Below are 19520 nucleotides of genomic sequence, written 5' to 3'. Positions count from 1 at the left end.
CAATTACCAATATTGCCCATTTCCACTGCACTGAATGCTTTTTTTTTAAAAAAAAGAGCTGTTGGGAACTCATTTTTTAAAAGTTATTACCATTCACCACTCAATGAAGTTTTTAAAACATAATTTTGATACAACATAATGAGTCATGAACTGGATAATGAACTTCTATCTTTGGATAATGCCTGGCTCTCATGTTTTTTTTTCCTTATACTGTGCAACTGCACAATTTTGCTCACGTGATGTTATCCAACAACTTCAGGGCAATACATATTATTCAAGAAGGAGGCTATAAACACACTGACCTGTTCCAAAAGAATTAAATCGATGTTCTGGGTTGCCTGTAGATTTCTCCAACTGGAACAGCCTCCAGGCATCATTCATTAGATTTTTCTCATGCTCTGAGTCAACAGCATTGACTTCTCTGTCTTTACAGCTTGCGTCAAATAAAGGGCAAAGGAAAAATTGGGCAAACCTAAAATAAAATAATTAGAGTAAAAAGAGCAATACTTCAAATTCATTAGAATATTATACAACATATTTAGAAATTGATTTATGATATTTTGAAGTTTATTAACCATCAGGTTTACCTTGTGTTATTTTGCTCCTCTACCAACATGGGAACGCTGCTTAATAAAGCAACAAGTACAAAGCTGGGGGCCAAATGGCACTTCGTAGCTTGCACAAAATCATTTTGCATCAACCCCATTTCAAAAATCTCAGACTGCCATAGCAGTAAAAGGAGTGGAGTTATGATGCAAAACTGCTTTGTCATGGTTGATGTTGGATTTCTTGAGTCTGTTGGTCAGAACTCAACCACAAGAAGCACAAAATACTCCTATCTACGCTTGGCTAAGAATGTGGAAAAGCTTTTAAGTTTACCTGCCAGAATTCTTTGTTTTTCCAACCACATTACTCAAGATGTTAATTGGGTTTTAATGACCAAAACCTTAATGGATAAGGGTGGTGGTAAATATCTAAAAGCTGGCACTGTCCTTAAAAGTAAAGGAGAGATGGGTACTTTTATTGGATAATGGCAAATAGCAGAGGCCATGCCAACAGCCATCACTATTTCTCACGACATGATGGAAGGACAGTCATCAATGAAACAATCAAACCTGATTGACTTTGAGGGATTCATGCAAGTATGGTAATATCCAGAAGGATTTTATCCCCAATTTGCATTTATTTATACTGACTTACTTCATGCTTTACTGGATCAAATGTTGTCTTGATACCAAGAATAGTCATTTTCTTCTCATCTCTGTAGGGAACTCAGCTCTTTACACAAAACTACACAAAAATAGAACCAGGAAATCCTGGCAAAACTGAAGCTTGGAATGTGAGTATACAAGGTGAAGCTAACTCCAGGTTTATAAATATATGCCCATCCTGCAAGCGATCCCATACAGAAACAGATCGCCTCTTCTAAAGCTTTCTGGCATCGTAATGCAAAAAACCTGGGACACAATGCATGAGAATAATGAATAGAAATAAAGCAGCTTTAAATTCATTATTATACCATTATTTACCTGTTAAGTGCACCCTCCAAATGCTCATTTGATACATCAAAATAGAAATTGGTATGTTCTCCACTGGTGAATGCATTAGAGCTCCCTGCATGTTCACTGAGAAATTGATTATATTCATTCTCCTTTGGATACTTTTCTGTTCCCAAAAAAAGCATATGTTCACAGAAGTGGGCTAGGCCTGGTATTTCTTTGGGATCTGCCAAAGAGCCTGCAAATTAAAATGGAAAGTGAAAATATGTTGAAACGTCTGCATAATCCTAATAAATTTTCCCTCACCCTATTAAAAAAAATTATAATCTATTTTCTTTCCAAAATAAACACACAGTAAGAAACATGCATATGGGATGCCATTACTAGTTAACAAGTTGCTGCTTCTCTTAAAGAAATATATAATAGAAATTTCACGAACATTAGAACATAAACTACTGATCTGTAGCAAATTTGCTGCGCTAACAATATTTCTCTTCAAAGTTACAGAAAAGTCACATCAGCTGAATAGCTTGTGATCTTTGTTTTAAAAAAGATTAAATGAGTAAACTCAAACAATGATAAGCTTAATCAATATTTTACAAAATATAATTTCCACCTCACTCTCCCCAAGCCCCATCATCCCTAGACCTTTTAGTATAACAACAGAATGTCCTCAAAACAATAAATTGCAGCAGTTTAAAATATAGAGAGGTTATCAACAATATATGTTGAATAGTAGAAAAGGCATCATGGGGTTTATTCTGTGGAGATCAAACTACCCATGCTAACTCAAGTGCAGGTGAAAAATTCAAATCCTGTCACTTTGTAGGAAATACAAGATGAGCTCATTCTTTATACATCTGCAAAATAATGATCACACAAAGAATGCATTATTTAAAAAGTGGATCTAAAAGATTATTTGTTCCTTTCAACTATTTAAGGAAATTAAGGAAATTATTATTCAGGAATCAAAAGGTTGAGCAAGGTGTGACCAATGTCCTGAGTTGCGTATATTTCAATGCAAGTATTGTAGGAAAGTCAGATCAACTCAGGGACATGGATCAATACTTGGAATTATGACATTGTAGCCATTAGTGAGACTTGGTTGCAGGATGGGAAGGACTTGCAGCTCAATATACCAAGTTCTGCTGTTTTAGATGTGACAGAGCAGGAGGAATTAAAAGGAAAGGGATGGCAGTACTCGTCAGGGAAAATGTCATGGCAGTGCTCAGTCAGGACAGACTGAAGAACTCATCTAGTGTGGCTTTATGGGTGGAACTGAGAAATAAGAAAGGCATGACCACATTAATGGGGCTGCATTACAGACCATCCAACAGCCCCACAGGATTTAGAGTAACAAACTTGTAGAGAGATCACTGTTGCAAGAAACATAAGGTTGCAATAGTAACACACACAAAAAATGCTGGTGAACGCAGCAAGCCAGGCAGCGTTTATAGGAAGAGGTACAGTCGATGTTCCAGGCCGAGACCCTTCGTCAGGACTAACCGAAAGAAGAGATAGTAAGATTTGAAGGTGGGAGGGAGAGGGGGAGATCCGAAATAATAAGAGAAGACAGGAGGGGGAGAGATGAAGCTAAGAGCTGGAAAGTTGATTGGCAAAAGGGATATGAGGCTGGAGAAGGGAGAAGATCATGGGACGGGAGGCCTAGAGAAAGAAAGGGGGAGGGGAGCCCAGAGGATGGGCAAGGAGTTATAGTGAGAGGGACAGAGTGAGGAGGAACAACACCTTATATTCCATCTGGGTAGCCTCCAACCTGATGGCATGAACATTGACTTCTCTAACTTCTGTTAATGCCCCACCTCCCCTTCGTACCCCATCCCTTATTTATTCTTTTTCTCTCTCTTTTTTCTCCCTCTGTCTCTCTCACTATAACTCCTTGCCCATCCTCTGGGCTCCCCTCCCCTTTCTTTCTCCCTAGGCCTCCCGTCCCAAGATCCTCTCCCTTCTCCAGCCTCAAATTCCCTTTTGCCAATCAACTTTCCAGCTCTTAGCTCCATCCCTTCCCCGCCTGTCTTTTCTTATCATTTTGGATCTCCCCCTCCCCCTCTCAAATCTCTTACTATCTCTTCTTTCAGTTAGTCCTGACAAAGGGTCTCGGCCCAAAACGTCAACTGTACCTCTTCCTATAGATGCTGCCTGGCCTGCTGCGTTCACCAGCATTTTTTGTGTGTGTTGTCTGAATTTCCAGCATCTGCAGCTTTCCTCGTGTTTGAGGTTGCAATAGTAGATGATTTTAACTTTCTGCATATTGACCAGGACTGCCATACTGTAATAGGACTAGATGGGATAGAGTTCATCAAATGTGTTCAGGAAAGTTTCCTAAATCAGCATCTCCAAGTCCCAATGTGAGAGCGCGTGATACTTTATCTCCTGTTATGGAATGAGACAGGGTAGGAGGCAGAAGTTTGTGTAAGAGAACACTTAGAAACTAACGGCATTATGATCACTAGATCCAAAGTAAATATGGAAAAGGATAGGTCTAATCCTCACGTTGAGATTCTAAATTGGAGAGATGCCAATTGTGATGGTATCAGAAAAGATCTGGCAAATGTGGATTGGGACAGGCTGTTTTCCTGCAAAGGTGTATTTGTTTTCAAAAGTGAAATGTTGAGGATACAAAGCTTATCTGTGCCTGCCAGAATAAAAAGTACATTTAACAGATTTAGGGAACCTTGGTTTTCATGAGATGTTCAGACCCAGGTTAAGAAGAAAAAGGTGCATAGCAGGTATAGGCAGGTAAGAACAAATGAGGTAATTACAGAATACAAGAAATGCAAGAGAACACGCAAGAAGAATATCAGGAGGGCTAAAAGAAGTTATGAGGTTGTCCTAGCAGGCAGGTGAAGGAGATTCCTTAGGGAATCTACAGATATGTTAAAGATCGCAAGGGACAGAATTGGTCCTCTGCAAGGTCAGAATGGTAATCGATGCATGGATCCAAAAAAGATGCGGGGAGTGGGGAAGGTATTAAATTAAATTTTTTCATCTGTATTTACTCAGGAGACAGATGCAGAATCTACAGAAGTGAGGCAAAGCAACAGCTAGGTCATGGACCCTATACAGATTATAGAGGAGGAGGTCTTTGCTGTCTTGGGGCAAAACGAGGGTGGATAAATCCCCAGGACCAAACAAGGTGCTCCCTCAAACATTGTGGAAGGCAAGTGCAGAAACTGCAGGGGACCTAACAAAGATATTTTGATCATTTTCAGCGATTGGTGAGATACTGGAGGATTGTAGGATAGCTAATGGTGTTTTGCTGTTTAAAAAAGGCTCTAAAAATTAACAAGGAAATTTGAGGCTAGTTAACCTGACATCAGTAATGGGAAAGTTTTTGAAAGGAATTCTAAGGGACTGGACATATGAGTTTTTGCATAGACATGGACGGATTAGAGATAGTCAGCATGGCTTTGCACAGATAGGTCATGACTAACCAACTTTATAGAGTTTTTCGAGGAAGTTACCAGGAAAGTTGATGAAGCCAAGGCAGCAGATGTTGCCTATGTGGACTTTAGCAAGGTTTATGACAAGGTCCCCCATGGGAAGTTGGTCAAGAAAGTTTAGTTGCTCGGCATTCAAGATGAGGTAGTAAACTGAATTAGACGATGGCTTTGTGGGAGAAGCCAGAGAGTGGTAGTAGATGATTGCCTCGCTGACTGGAGGCCCGAGACTAGTGGAGTGCCACAGGGATTGGTGCAGGGTCTGTTGTTGTTGTTATCCATATCAATGATCAGGATGATAATGTAGTTAACTGGATCAGCAAATTTGTGGGTGACACCAAAATTGGGGGTGCAGTGGACAGCAAGGAAGGCTATCAGAGCTTGCAGTGGATCTGAACCAATATGAAAAATGGGCTGAAAAAATGGAAAATCAAATTTAGATTAGATTAGATTTAATGTAGACAAGTGCAACCTGTTGCACTTCAGTAGGCGCAAACATTGTAGGTCTTACACAGTGAATGGTAGGGCACTGTGGAGTGTGATAGAAAAGGTCCATAATTCATTGAAAGTGAAGGCACAGGTAGATGGAGTCATAAAGAAAGCTTATGGCACATTGGACTTCATAAATCAACGTACTAAGCACAGGAGCTGGGATGTTATGTTGAAGTTGTATAAGACATTGGTGAGGCCTAATTTGGAGTATTGTGTGCAGTTTATCACCTACCTACAGGAAAGATGAAAATAAGGTTGAAAGAGTACAGAGAAAATTTACAAGGATGCTGCTGGGACTGGAGGACCTGAGTTACAGGAAAGATTGAAAAGGTTAGAACTTTATACCTTGGAACATAGAAGATTGATGGGAAATTTGATAGAGGTATACAAAATTATGAGTAATTAGGGTAAATGCAAGCAAGCTTTTTCCATTGAGGTTAGGTGGAACTACAACTAGAGGTCATGGTTTAAGGATGAAAGGTGAAAGATTTAGGGGAACATGAAGAGAAACTTCTTACTCACAGGGTCGTGAGAGTGTGGAACAAGCTGCCAGCGCAAGTGGCGCATGCAAGCTCGAGTTCAAAGTTTCCGAGAAATTTGGATAGGTACATGGATGGTAGTGGGATAGAGGGCTATGGTCTGGGTGCAGGTCAATGGGAGTAGGCAGTTTAAATGGCTTGGCACATACTAGATGGGCTGAATGGCCTATTTCTATACTGTAATTTTCAATGACCATTTGATTTGAAATTGGCATTGTCAGGTTGTACAATTACGTTCAGTGCCCCTGGTTGGGTTAAAAGAGAACAAGGTATTACAGCCCAAAATTACTCTACTGCGCCATTTTAAAAGTGAAACAATGCTAACAAGACAGGGCTCAACTCAAAATAAAATAACTTGTTGCCCATGAAATACAAAACAAATTGTATTTTTGTAAAATAAATGAAAAATGCGAGAAATACATTGCAGCTTAAGCAGTATCTATGGAGAAAAAAATACTGTGTTTATACAATATTGCTCTGTTTATGCTTTGGTGTAGGACCCTTGTGAATCCTTGGGTGGGGCAGACAGAAAAACAGTCATCCCATATGTAGCTGAAGTTTCAATAAACATCAAATCCCTGTTTTTCAAATCTACAAACACAGTCAGACAGAAACTCGTCCACCCCAAGGATCCTACAGCCAAACATAAACAGAGCAATACTATATATGCTATCCGATACAATGGGAACTACACAGATCTGTCTATCGGTAACTCAAAACAACCACTTCACAATCAGATGGCCCAGCATAGAAGGGCAAACACCTCGGGAAAAGCTTCAGCTGTATATCTACACTTAAAGGACAAGCGACACTCCTTTGATGATAACAATGTACATTTTGGACAGCGAGGACAGGTGGTTTGAAAGACGACTTGAAAGAAGCCATCTTTATCAAACTGGAAAACCCATTCCTGAACAGAGGGGGTGGGGTCGACACCACCTATCAGCTACTTAAGAGTGCAGTCCTAACATCTCTACTCTCATCCCCACAACAGTTCACACCTCCATTCATGCAAAGTCTAATGACTCTCTCATTACTTCTACGATTCTTAACAACCCTCATGTGATTGCTGTACCTTTAAACAACTCAGAGTTTATAAGCTGGAAAACTTCCCACCATAGATCAGAACTGTAAAAGTCTCACGGATGAGGGGCAAAACATCTTCTAGACAACACAGCAAGTCCAGTTGCCTTGATTTACTACTGCTTGAACTCCAGAAATAATGTAATCACCATCAATAATTACCATGGAGATAATAAATATAAAGAATAAGGAACACAAATGCAATTTGATTGTTATAAGGAGTTTAGTTTGGTTGACAATACCATGTTTAGCAAAATGGAAAGCACAAAAATAAAACTAATTAATGTTTTCATTTAATACAGAATAAAAAAAACTCTTTAATACCAATGTGAACATCCAGAGCCGCAGAGGATTTGTCAGTGGTGGGATCATGAATAAGTAATACACGGATGCCATTGGTGAGTTCTAATCCACGATATTCACGTTTATCCTCTGGTGATTTCACAACATTGGTCACTATTCTCTTGATGGCAGTGTTAGTCATTCTCAAGTTTCTTGTTGGCTGCAGGCTGCAAACAGGAAACAGTTCATCACAAATACTGAATTACTGCATTGTTAACTGCAGAAATAGTACTTAAAGAAAGGCAAACATAGATATATCACGAATAGTGTATCACAATAAAAATATCATCATCAGCAGACAGATTATTTGATGCATTCCCTCCAGGACAATTTCTATTTAATTACAAAGATTTTTCATTCTATGGCAACTTTACCGAAATAACAAACCACACCAATCTGAAACATATATCGATCAATACATTGGTCCAATAATGAAAGACCACCGTGAAAGAACTACCTATAAACTAACTTTCTTTTTCCAAGTTCAAAGGGAGGACCCAATCCAATCAGACAGCATGATCTGAAACAATCAATTCAAGTTTGTGAAAGCAATATGCAATTTAACATTACAAACTTCGAGGTCCCAGACCTATTCACCAAATTGATTCCTGAGATAGAGAGGTTAAGCAGATTGGGCTATATTCTGCTGGTGCACAAGACTGAGGACTATTGCAACAAAACAAACATCATTTCTGTGCAGATACAAGTGACAGCAGATGCTGGAAATCTGGAGCAACACACAAAAAGCTGGAGGAATCCACCAGGTCAGGCATCAATGCAATGAAATGGACTGTTTTGGTTCAAGATCCTTCATTTAGAATTGGAGTGAAGTTTCCATTGGTTACGTTGTCTAGAACTTTAATCTTATTTAGTGTGTCAGCCATTTGAGCCAGAAAATGTAAAGAAATTTCTCCATCTAGAGGATAATAAATCTTTGGAATTTTCTACTTAAGAGGGCTGTGGAAGCTTAGTCACTGCATATACTAAAATGAAAAGAGTTGATGATATTAAAGATAATCAGGGAAGGTTTTTTTTAATTCACTCAAGAAACATGGGCTTTCCAGGCTAAGCCAACCCTTAATTGATCATCCATAATTGCCCAAAGGTGGTGGTGCTGAGCTGCCTTCTTAAACTGCTGCAATCCTGGATATGTGAGTTGCTGTTATGGAGAAGAGTTCTTGCTTTTGACTAACAATGATGAAGGAACAGCGATATATACTGAAGGCAACTTTGTTAGGTACACTTGCTAATTAATGCAAATATCTAATCAGCCACTCATTGCATAAAAACATACAGATATGGTCAAGAGGTTCCGTTGTTGTTCAGGCCAAACATCAGAATGGGGAAGAAATGTCATCTAAGTGACTTTGGTAGTGGAATGATTGTTGGTGCCAGACAGGGCGGTTTGAATATCTCAGAAACTGCTGATCTCCTGGGATTTTCATGCACAACAGTGTCTAGAGCAGTGGTTCCCAAAATGGGTAATACCAATCTCCCCCTCCCCACCCCCCGGGTGTGCTGAGTTTTTAAGAGGGAGAGATAAAGATAAAGGGGACAGTGTTGGTGGGGGGGGGCTCAATAGCAAGGAGAGCAACTGAAGGATTACAGGCTTAATTTAAGAAATGAATTACTTATTATAAGCATTTGATCCTCAATGCCTCATAATTGATTACAATGATCTTGCTAACCCACCACTCTCTTAGACTTTGCTCAAAGCACATTAGTGGTGATGAAAAGCAATGTGACTCTTCTGTACTTAGCATATCATGAGAAATCCTGACTGAAGAAATCATGTTATTTCTGGGCCCAGCCCGCACATTATTGCTGTTCACTACTGTAGTAGTGTTAGCTAGTAGGATTCCCATACTGCAATCAAGCAACGAAGCAAATCCTGGGAATTAGGGAATGGAACTCAAAGGACAGAATCTGCCTTTTGAATGGTCTTGACCTCATTTCTCTAGTCCACGAGCCAATCGAGATATTGCTGCCCCACTTTATGTACTTTCAGACAGAGAGTCAGGTTTTCCCTAAACTATGACGGCATCATAATTTTCCTTTTTATTGATCAGTGTTTGCAGTTGGATTTAAAATGCGATTGACAGTGGTTCCATAATGAAAATGGCAGAAGCAGACCAAATGAAAAAAAGTGTAGACAGCATAGTGTGGAGTATCTGAAATACCAGAACCATGCAGCCAAAGTATCTGTTGTGTGAAAAAAATTTTCACAAATCAGACAACGAAACCATTCAGGCTCCTTGAACATATGAACAGAATACACTGATAAATCAAACAAGAACTTGGTTTATTTTCAGTCACTTTGTGAAAACTTTCAGAAACTGAAAACACTTCAAAAACATGTTTGCCAGCAGTTCACAACAAAACAGTGGTGCCTGTGTGCTTCATACAACATTTCAATGCTTATTGCTAAATCTTGAAAGCCCCATACAATTGGAGAAGAACTGCCAGCAGTCAGGGAGGTTCAGAATATAGCTTTGCATAAGTCATTAGACCAAATAATTAAAGTGATCCCGCTCAGCATCAACTCTGTTCAAAGACAAATAGATGAAATGTCTGAAAATGTGGAAGGCACATTGTATAACATAGTTAGGTCAAAAGAATTTCCTCTGTAGTTTGCCAGGCAATTAATCTTTGCTTCTTGGTTATGTTTACTTTATAAAAGATGATAGCATAGTTCAAAAGTTGTTATTTGCAAGGGAACGAGAAACAGAAACAAAAGGGGAGTCAATATTTGGGTTGTTGAGCAATTTTTCAAACAGATGGACATTCTGCTCACCAACACTCTTGCTTGTGCAACAGATCAAGCATCATTGACAGGGGTTATTACTTTATTTAAAAAAGCTGTACTTACTATTTACTGTGTAGTTCACAGACATCTTGACACACAAAAACCTAAGTGATCGGCTGTACAAATCATTAAATACTGTTATCACAGCGGTAAATAAGATCAAGTCCCATGCTCTCAATTCACAGATAACCACACATTACAACAGTGGTGTGCAGACAAGCATCTCTGAACAAACAATAATATCGAACCATGCAGAGGCATGAAGAAGCCACAACAATGCCTCTACATTCTTACAGATTTGTGCAGATTTGGCATGACAGTAAAAACTTTGGCAAACCTACAGATACAGAGGGGAAAGTAACCTAACTGGCCTTGCATGGAAACACCAATGCCCATAGATGGAAAAGGGTACAGAAGATGGTGGATACAGCCCAGTCCATCACATCTGAAGCCCTCCCGACAATTGAGTACATTTACATGGTGCACTGTCATAAGAAAGCAACATTTATCAAAGGCACCCAACCATCCAGGCCATGCCTCATTCTCACTACTACAATTGATTAAGAACTTAGGTCCAACACCACAAGTTTACGAACAGGCATTACCCTTCAACCATAAGGCTCCTAAGCCAACATGGAAAACTTTATTCATCATTACACTGAACTGATTCCACAATCTACACTCTTACTTTCAAGGACCTTTAACAACTCAAGTTCCCAGTCTTTTGTACATTCATGCTTCTCAGTCTTTATGTAGCTTTTCATAAAATTCTGCTGTAATTCTTTTTTGCAAATGCCTTTAGGAAAGTTAATTTCAAGGTAGTATATGGTAATGTATTAATCAATAATAAATTTAGCTTGAAATTTGAAGTCAACCTTGAAGTAATTGCAGAATAAAAATGAAGCTCAGATAAAAGATCAATCACGAATTTATTAAATAGCAGAGCAGGCACAGGGGCCCAAATGGTCTATTTCCAATGTACAGGGTTCAAGTGAGGTAGTATCCAATTAGGTGCAATACTGCCATTCCGAATAACTCCTGACACCTATGTCTAAATTGATTTTGTATCAGGATTAGATCTCTGCTCGTGGATCACATACCCATGACTATCAATATCTCTGACACAAACTAGTTTAAGATACCCAACAGACTAATTGATTCAAAATTCAAACTACATTTATGATCAAAATACATACATATATGTCACCATATACCACCCAGAGGGGAGCTAACCCTAAGTGGTTGTATATGGTGACATTTTTTTACAGGTATTCACAAAGAAAAAGTAAAATCAATGAAAAACATACACAGATACACAACCAAAGTGCATAACACAAACTACGCAATTGCAAAATAATAGCAATAATATTTATTATAATAAAGTAAATAAATAATATTAAGAGCACGATCTGTAGAGTCCTTGAAAGTGAGTCCATAGATTGTGGAATAGTTCAGTTTTGAAATGAGTGAAGTTATCCACTATGGTTCAGGAGCCTGATGACTGAAGGGTAATATTTGTTCCTGAACTTGGAAGCGTGGGGCCTAAGATTCCTGTACCTCCTTCCCAACAGCAGCGGCAAGAAGAAAGCATAGCCTGGATGATGGAGATTCTCGATGAAGGCCATTGCTTTCTTATGGCAGCATTCCCTAGAGATGTGCTTAATTGTGGGGAGGGCTTTTCTTGTGATGGACTGCACTGCATTCACTACTTTCTGTCGGGTTTTATGTTCATAGGTATTGGAATAATGGTGTTTCCATTCCAAACCATGATGCAACCAGTCAGGATGATCTCCACTGTGCATCTACAGAAGTTTGTCAAAGTTTTAGAAGATTTGCTGAATCTAGGCAAACTTTTAAGAAAGTAGAGGCGCTGCCGTGCCTTCTTTATAATGGCACTTATGTAGTGGTGCCATGACAAATCTCTGAGACGACAACATCATGGAAGTTAAAATTCTTGACCCTCTCCACTCCTGATCCCTGACGGTTCCCAGATATTGCTCTTTTTGGCCTCAGAGTGGTGAAAAATTGCAATGAAGTTCATTGCACCGATGAGAATAAACTATTTGAATCTAATTTTCATCATAATTCAATAAGAAAATGCTTTGTATTCACGATCAATGAACTTGTGCCAAAAGTGCAATGTATTACAAATTTAATGTTTCAAACAAGTACAGATGTAAGGAAATAAGATGAAGCAAGGAAAGAACAAAAAATTATTTCAATCACAGGATGGAAGGCAAAATTGACTAAACAAAAGAAATGGTAGTCAAAGGCAAAATAGTGTTAACTAAGTCAACAAAGAATCAAAAAACTAGAGCAAATTTAAATGACAGAATCCTTACTAAAGTCTTCTCTCCTGGCTACACGTGGTAGCTGAGAATAGACAGACAGAATGAAGACTTGACCAAAAGCTGTTTGGGATGCCAAAAAAGTTCAAAATGCATCCCCACAGGCACCATTACACCCATGGGAGTGGCCATCTTCACCATGGCAAAGAATGCATATTGACTTCGCTGGGCCATTCATGAACTTCATGTTTCTGATTGCTGTGGATGCTCATTCAAAGTGGCCTGAAGTTATACCAATGAAGGCAATCACATCAGAAAACTGTTCCTGCTCAGAGGACTATCTTCTCCAGAAATTGCTTACCAGAACAAATTGTGAGTGACAACAGACCACAATACACATCAGAAGAGTTCAGACTATTCAGGAAGAAAAAAATGCCATCAAACATTTCAAGTCAACTCCTCACCACCCAGAAATGAATGGGTTAAGTGAAAGGTTTATCCAAACCTTCAAGGAGTCCATTAAAGCTATGGACAAGATAGAAATTTCTCTACAGCACAAGGTGGACAACTTCCTTTTTGTGTATTGGAACTCTGTTCATGCGATGACAAATCAAACACCCGCAATGTTGTTTATGAGCAGGAATCTGAGATCCCGCATAGACCTTCTGAAACCAGATCTACGGAGGGAAGTGTAGAATAAATAGTTGTCAAGTAAATCGGCAAGGAGCTTTGAGGTTGGACAGGAAGTCCTAGCACATGATTACCGAGAAGACAAGTGGGCACCTGGTAGGATAGCTACAAGAACTGGACCACTGATATACACAGATGTTGGAGATCATACATGGAGGCATCATGTGGACCAGCTACTGGATGCTCAGCCAAAGAACACACCAGAGTCAACTGCATCCGACAAGAGGGACACACTACAGCCACCGGACTTACCTCTCAGTGATGAACATGTCACCAACAGCAACATGAGACCTGCAACAGAGAAAGCTGCCTTTGACAAGACACCTGCCAAACCTGATGCCACTCCACAGGTCCAGAGGCGCTATCCTGAAAGGAACACAGTGCCACCCAAAAGACTGAATCTTTAGTATAATGAAGTTAGTTATGGACTGTTATTGTGAAAGCATGTTTATTTGAACATGGTCTGTTTAAGGGAAATTGTATGTTTGTTACATTAATCTACCGGGGAGGAAGGGTAATGTATGGATCTATTTCTTTTGGTGCAATGACTTGTCAGCACTAATTACTGACTAATAACTTACACGTGCACATTAATTTGTTGCTTTCTCTGCGAAGTGAAAATACATTTCTTCTCTGTGTCCTTATTTATTTGATATGTAGTTGTACAGACATAACCCACTCCCCTTCTCCCAGTTTCACATATCACCTACTACCTTGTACTTCTTCCTCCCCTCCCCCTTCTTATTCTGACCCCTTTCTTTCCAGTCCTGATGAAGGGTCTCGGCCTGAAATGTCGACTGTTTACTCTTTTCCATAGATGCTGCCTGGCCTGCTGAGTTCCTCTAGCATTTTGTATATGTTGCTTTGGATTTCCAGCATCTGCAGAGTTTCTCATTTGGACTCTCAATTTAAGTCTGATTAATAGAAACTTCTCAAAACAATATTGATAAAGTACACAAGCTTTTATCACATGAAACAGATAATGCAGAGACGGTCTTATCATAATGGAATTACGGATAAACATGTTAAGCGACGACCATGGCTCGCCTTCAGTACACTATGATTAATTAGCCTTGCGAAGGACTGACAGGTGCAATATGCCATTGAATTCCTTTTCTGCAAACTGCATGTTTCACCTCCGTTGGCCACGTGTCATTTGATCCCGTCGCTACAATGTAGAAGTAAGAGCATTTGCGTGTAGACTTGGTGGTAGTGAACTACTGTTCTTTCTCACGTAGCTCAGTTACACTGAAACAGTCCGGCGCAAAGGATGCACTTTAACACTATAAAATTTATCAGAGATGCAAGAAAACAAAGGTGATTTAAAAACACTTCCTCGGAAAGATTTGTACACTCTTAGTTCAGACTTCTGGAAGTACCCCTCTCCAGAGAGAACAATCACTACCATTCTAACCTGTTACAAGTTCAGCTCATGTTGCCCTCGGAAGACCCTTATTCCATCTGCAGCCAACCCTGATATGACCCGGTGACCAGGCACTTCCCCGCTATAGGCCCCCAGAGGCTGGTAACATATTAATGACGGTGCCTGGGTTCACGGTTACCGGCCGCACGGCGCTGCCGAGCCGTTCAACATACGCGACCCAAAGGATGACCTTCACCCCTCAGCTCGTCGCTACATGGTGGACCGCGGCCTCGAAACATCTTTTACTCTGTACCGGCCGTCGAGGTATTGGATTGCGGGACAGCCAAGCTCGGGCGGCCGTTCTCCTCTTCACCCTCCGCCACACTTCTCACACAAGCCAAAAGGGGCCTGCAGCCCGCACTTACCGTCGAGGCCGGCAGAAGAGCTGCAAGAGGCGCCGCACCAGCTGCATGACCGCCGCAACCGCTATTTCAACACCGCCCCAACCCTCCCCCCCCCCGACCGAGCGAGTGAGCGGGCGGATCACCGGGACCCGGCGAGGGGAAGATACCGTCGCCGCAATCTACTCACTTCAACCCCGCCGGCGAGCGTCCTGCCGAGCGCAGCGGCCCTCCTTCCGTCCGCGGTTCCCCACCGCCAGCGAGTGAGCGAGCACAGCGCGCGCGGCCCAGACGACAGCCGCAGCAGTCCGGGGCGCGCTGGCCTCGCGGCTCGAGTGTAGACCGGACCGGAGCGGAGCGGGCCAGGCCTGGCCGGGCTTCCAAGTACTGCCGCGTTGGAGTAGAACCGGCCTAGGGGCGATTTATCACCTCGTGTGTGACATCACAGTTTAATACCACACTGCCCGCGCTGATGTCATTTCCATGGAACCTTTGTTCCACTCCCAGGGAGTTCACGGTCAGCATTGCCAGTGCAGGTTCCTTCCCCACCACCCCGCTTGGCATTGGCCTCATAGTGATTGTCCATGTACCCGAAGGGAAAGCAAAACTTTGCACTTGAGCCAACCCCTGCTGTCTCCTGGTTCTTTTCAAACCATTGCCCTGGACAGTTGAAAGTAGCTAACAATTAAGGACAGGGCCTGGGACGTTGCAAACCAGATACAGATTGAAGAATGAGGCAGGGATAAAATCTGGGGAGGAGAATTACAGTAACAACAGTCTCTGTTCCGTGATAGTATAAACACCCTATCTAATCCTTCAAGATTGTTTAAAGGAGAACAAAATTGTTGTTACTCCAGATCAGATGCAGCACAAAAAAACCATAAAAAGAATTTAAAACACAATAAATAACAATAATAATAAAAAACAATAAATATACAGTAAATACATAAGATAGCTTATCATAATCATCATCATCAGCAGCAGCAACCACTCATGATTTTTGATTATGATTCTTCTCCAGGTCATTGATCTGGTCACTTGTGGGTCTTGAGATGACTGAAGAGGCTGATCCATGATCCTCAAGACCTATCGCAGTGTTGGCAGGTGTAGGTCATTGAAGTGGTGGTGGATGTAGCTGGTTGGGCCTACCCCAGTCTCTCCTGACAGTGAAGCCACTTAGTATCAGCGGCACAGTGGAGGTATTCTTCAGCTACGGAGTCCCCTCATAGACAGTCTTTCTCCAGCGTCTCCTATCCTGTAATAATTTCTCCCATCCATTCAAATTGATGTGGCACTTCCTCAGGTGGGTCTTGATATTGCCCTTGAACTGCTTTTTCTGTTCTCCTTGAGTTGGCCAAACAGGAGTTGTTTAGGGAGGTGGGAATCTGGCATACGGATGATGTGGCTGACCCATTGCAATTGGTGTTGAGTCACGATTGTAGCTACGGAGTTAATGTTAGCTTCCTCCAGGATGCTGGAGCTAGTATGCCTGTTCTTCTAGCTATGTTGATGGCTGATACACATAGATTGTTTGTATGTCCATAAAGTGATGCTAGGCATAAGGTGACTGACAGCAAATTATAAAGTAAAGGTGGTTGTGGGTGTAGAGTGGTAGGCCAGTGACTAGTGGTGTTCCACGAAGGTTGACATTGGGTCTGCTACTTTTCACATTCTATGTTAATGATCTAGATCATGTCCAAGTTTGTACATGATACAAAGGTAGATAGAAGGAGAGGCAGTGTCGAAGCAGGGAGTCTGCAAAATTACTTCAAAGTTCAAAGCACATTTATTATCAAAGTGCATATACACTGGAGGCTGTGGTAGAACAAAGGACCCTACGGAAAATCCTGGCAATTCTGCACAATGTTTCTCACCCTCTGCGTGCCATCTTGACTGAACAGAGGAGCACTTTTAGTAATAGACTAAGACAACTGCGCTGCTCCAAAGAGCGCTATATGAGGTCATTCTTACCCTCAGCCATTAGACTCTATAATGAGTCAACCTATAGCCGGGGAAGTGATGATCCCCTCCTGATAGACTATGGTAACTTATTTTTTATTCTTTCTACTTCTCTTCTAATATTTCTATCTGTGCACATGTTATGCTACTGTGACACTGCAATTTACATTGGGATCAATAAAGTATCTATCTATATGTCACCATATACGACCCTAAGATTCATTTTCTTGCAGGCATTGACAGAAGAACTAAGAAACACAACAGAATCAATGAAAAACTACACACAAATGAGACTGACAAACACTCAATGTGGAAAGGAAGACAAACTTTGCAAATCCAAAAAATATTATTAGTAATAGTAATAATTAATAAATAATGCTAAGGAAATGAGTCATAGAGTCCTTGAAAGTGAGTTCATAAATTGCGGAATCAGTGCGGTGTTGGGGTAAGTTGAGTTATCCACACTGGTTCAGGAGCCTAATGGTTGAAGAGTACAAACTGAAATTGAACCCGATGGTGTGGGACTTAAGGCTCCTGTACCTCCTGCCCGGTTGCAGCAGTGAGAAGAGAGCATAGCCTATATGGTGGGTGTCCTTGATGATCAATGCTGCTTTCTTGTGATAGTGCTCCTCGTAGATGTGCTCCATGTGATGAAGACTTTTCCAATGCTAATGGACTATGCTGCATCAACAACATGAACTTGGACAGATTAGGAGAAGGGGCAAAGAAGTGGCAGATAGAATACAATGTAGGGATATGAATGGTTGTACACTTTGGTCGAAGGAATAAAGGAGTGGACTATTTTCTAAATGGGGAGCAAATTCAGAAATCAGTGGAACAAAGGCACTTGAGATCCTGGTATAGGATTCCCTAAAAGTTAACTTGCAGGTTGAGTTTTTAGTAGGGAAGGGAAATGCAAGTTAGTATTAATTTCCAGAGGAGTAGAATATAAAACCAAGGATCTAATGCTGCGGCATTATAAGGCATTGGTCAGGTGACATTTGGAGTATTGTTACCAGTTTTGAGCTGCATATCTAAGAAAGTTTGCTGGCATTGGAGAGGGTACAGAGACTAATCCTGAGAATGAAAGGGTGAATATATGAGGAGAGTTTTTTCTTGCTGTATATCTCATTGAAATCTACCAAATATTGAAAGGCCTAAATAGAGTGGACATATAGAGGATGCTTCTAATAGTGGGAGTCTAGGACAAGAGGACACAGCTTCAGACTAGAAGGATGTTCCTTTAGAACAAAGATGAGGAGGAATTTCTTTAGCCAGAGGGTGGTGAGTCTGTGGATCATTACTACGGACAGCTGTGGAGCCCAAGTCATTGAATATATTTAAAGCAAAGGTTGTTAGATTCTTGATTAGTAAGGGCAAGAAAGGTTATGGGGAGAAGGGAGGAGAATGGGGTTGAAAGAGAAAAAAATTCAGCCATGATGGAATGGTGCAGCAGACTCAATGGGCCGAATGGCCTAATTCTACACTAATGTCTTATGGTTTTATTGCGATAGTAACATTCTCATGCACTACAGATTTTGTTTGGTGTAGACATCCAGTAGTACCTATGCAAAATAGAGACACAAACTGCATATGCTAGAATCTAGATCAATCTGGGATCCTCTATTTATTGAGATAGTGCAAAATAGGCCCTTCCAACACTTTGAGCTATGCCGCCCAGCAATCCCCCAATTTAATTCGAGCCTAATCACGGGACAATTAACCTGCCAACCAGTACGTCTTTGGAACGTGGGAGGAAACAGGAGCATCCAGGGGAAACCCACATGGTCACAGGGAGAAACAGGCAGTGGCGGGAATTGAACTGGGGCACCTGTACTGTAAAGCGCGCTGCTAACCACTACACTACTGTGCCACCCATGTTGGAACATTTGCAGAAAATAGTGTTTGTTGGCCATGACATTAAAATACATTCTGGACCAGGAATTACAACACAACTAGGTGCAGAACTAGTCCATTTGGGCCTTCAAACCTACTCTGTCATTTATCAAGGTCATGGCTGATCTGTCCCTGCTTCATTATCCCCATAAATCTTTAATATTCGTAAATCGTCAGTTTCTGTTTTGGCGGAACTTCCACAAAAGAGAACTCAAAAGATTCACCTCAACCTGTGAAGAGATTGTATCTGAGACCTAAATATTGTCCGTGACCACATGTGAGATTATCAAGCATGACCAAGTCCCTTAAGCATTGCTTACTGGTGCTATGCTCGCTTGGACAGTTGAAAGCAAAAAGGGAGGGGGACAAAGTCAGAGGGAAGAATGCCTAGATAAGGGACATATTGACCAGAAGGGACTGTAGAAAGAGGAAAGGAAGAATACTTCTGAAGCTCCTTCAATAACTCCAAAAGACTGAGGTTAGGTAAAATACTGAAAGGCTTTTATTTGCTGTACAATATGACCTCCATGGTGAGTGTCTGCCCCCGGACTGAGGGGGAGGGGCAAGGTGAAACACCTTTATACAGGATTCTGTGGGAGGAGCCACAGGGGCAGTCAGCAGAGGGGCGTGTCCAGACAGGTAACCCAGTTACAACATATATATGGTTTACCACAACTTCCGCCAGCACAGTTTCTTACACTCTG

At 41.1% G+C, this 19520-nt stretch overlaps 1 protein-coding gene across 2 annotated transcripts in view; it reads right to left on the bottom strand.

The window, feature by feature from the left end:
- ide (insulin-degrading enzyme) overlaps positions 1–15498 on the bottom strand; it is a 114690-nt gene extending 99192 nt beyond the window's left edge. Inside the window, exons 1-4 of one of the 2 annotated variants that reach the window (XM_063071724.1) lie at positions 15152–15498; positions 7396–7580; positions 1530–1737; positions 303–472 (exon numbers count right to left, since the gene is read on the bottom strand). In XM_063071724.1, coding sequence (XP_062927794.1) covers positions 303–472; positions 1530–1737; positions 7396–7555 — 538 coding nt within the window. In that variant the 5' untranslated portion in view covers positions 7556–7580; positions 15152–15498. Of the gene's footprint in view, positions 1–302; positions 473–1529; positions 1738–7395; positions 7581–14985; positions 15056–15151 lie in introns of those variants that run through there. The other variant, XM_063071723.1, reaches the window with a different exon arrangement.
- Positions 15499–19520: the final 4022 nt, after the last annotated feature.

This window comes from Mobula hypostoma, chromosome 19 (genome assembly GCF_963921235.1).
Source record: "Mobula hypostoma chromosome 19, sMobHyp1.1, whole genome shotgun sequence".
NCBI lineage: Eukaryota > Metazoa > Chordata > Chondrichthyes > Myliobatiformes > Myliobatidae > Mobula > Mobula hypostoma.
The sequence above is the reverse complement of the archived record's forward strand: the minus strand, read 5'-3'. Positions and strand labels throughout refer to the sequence as shown.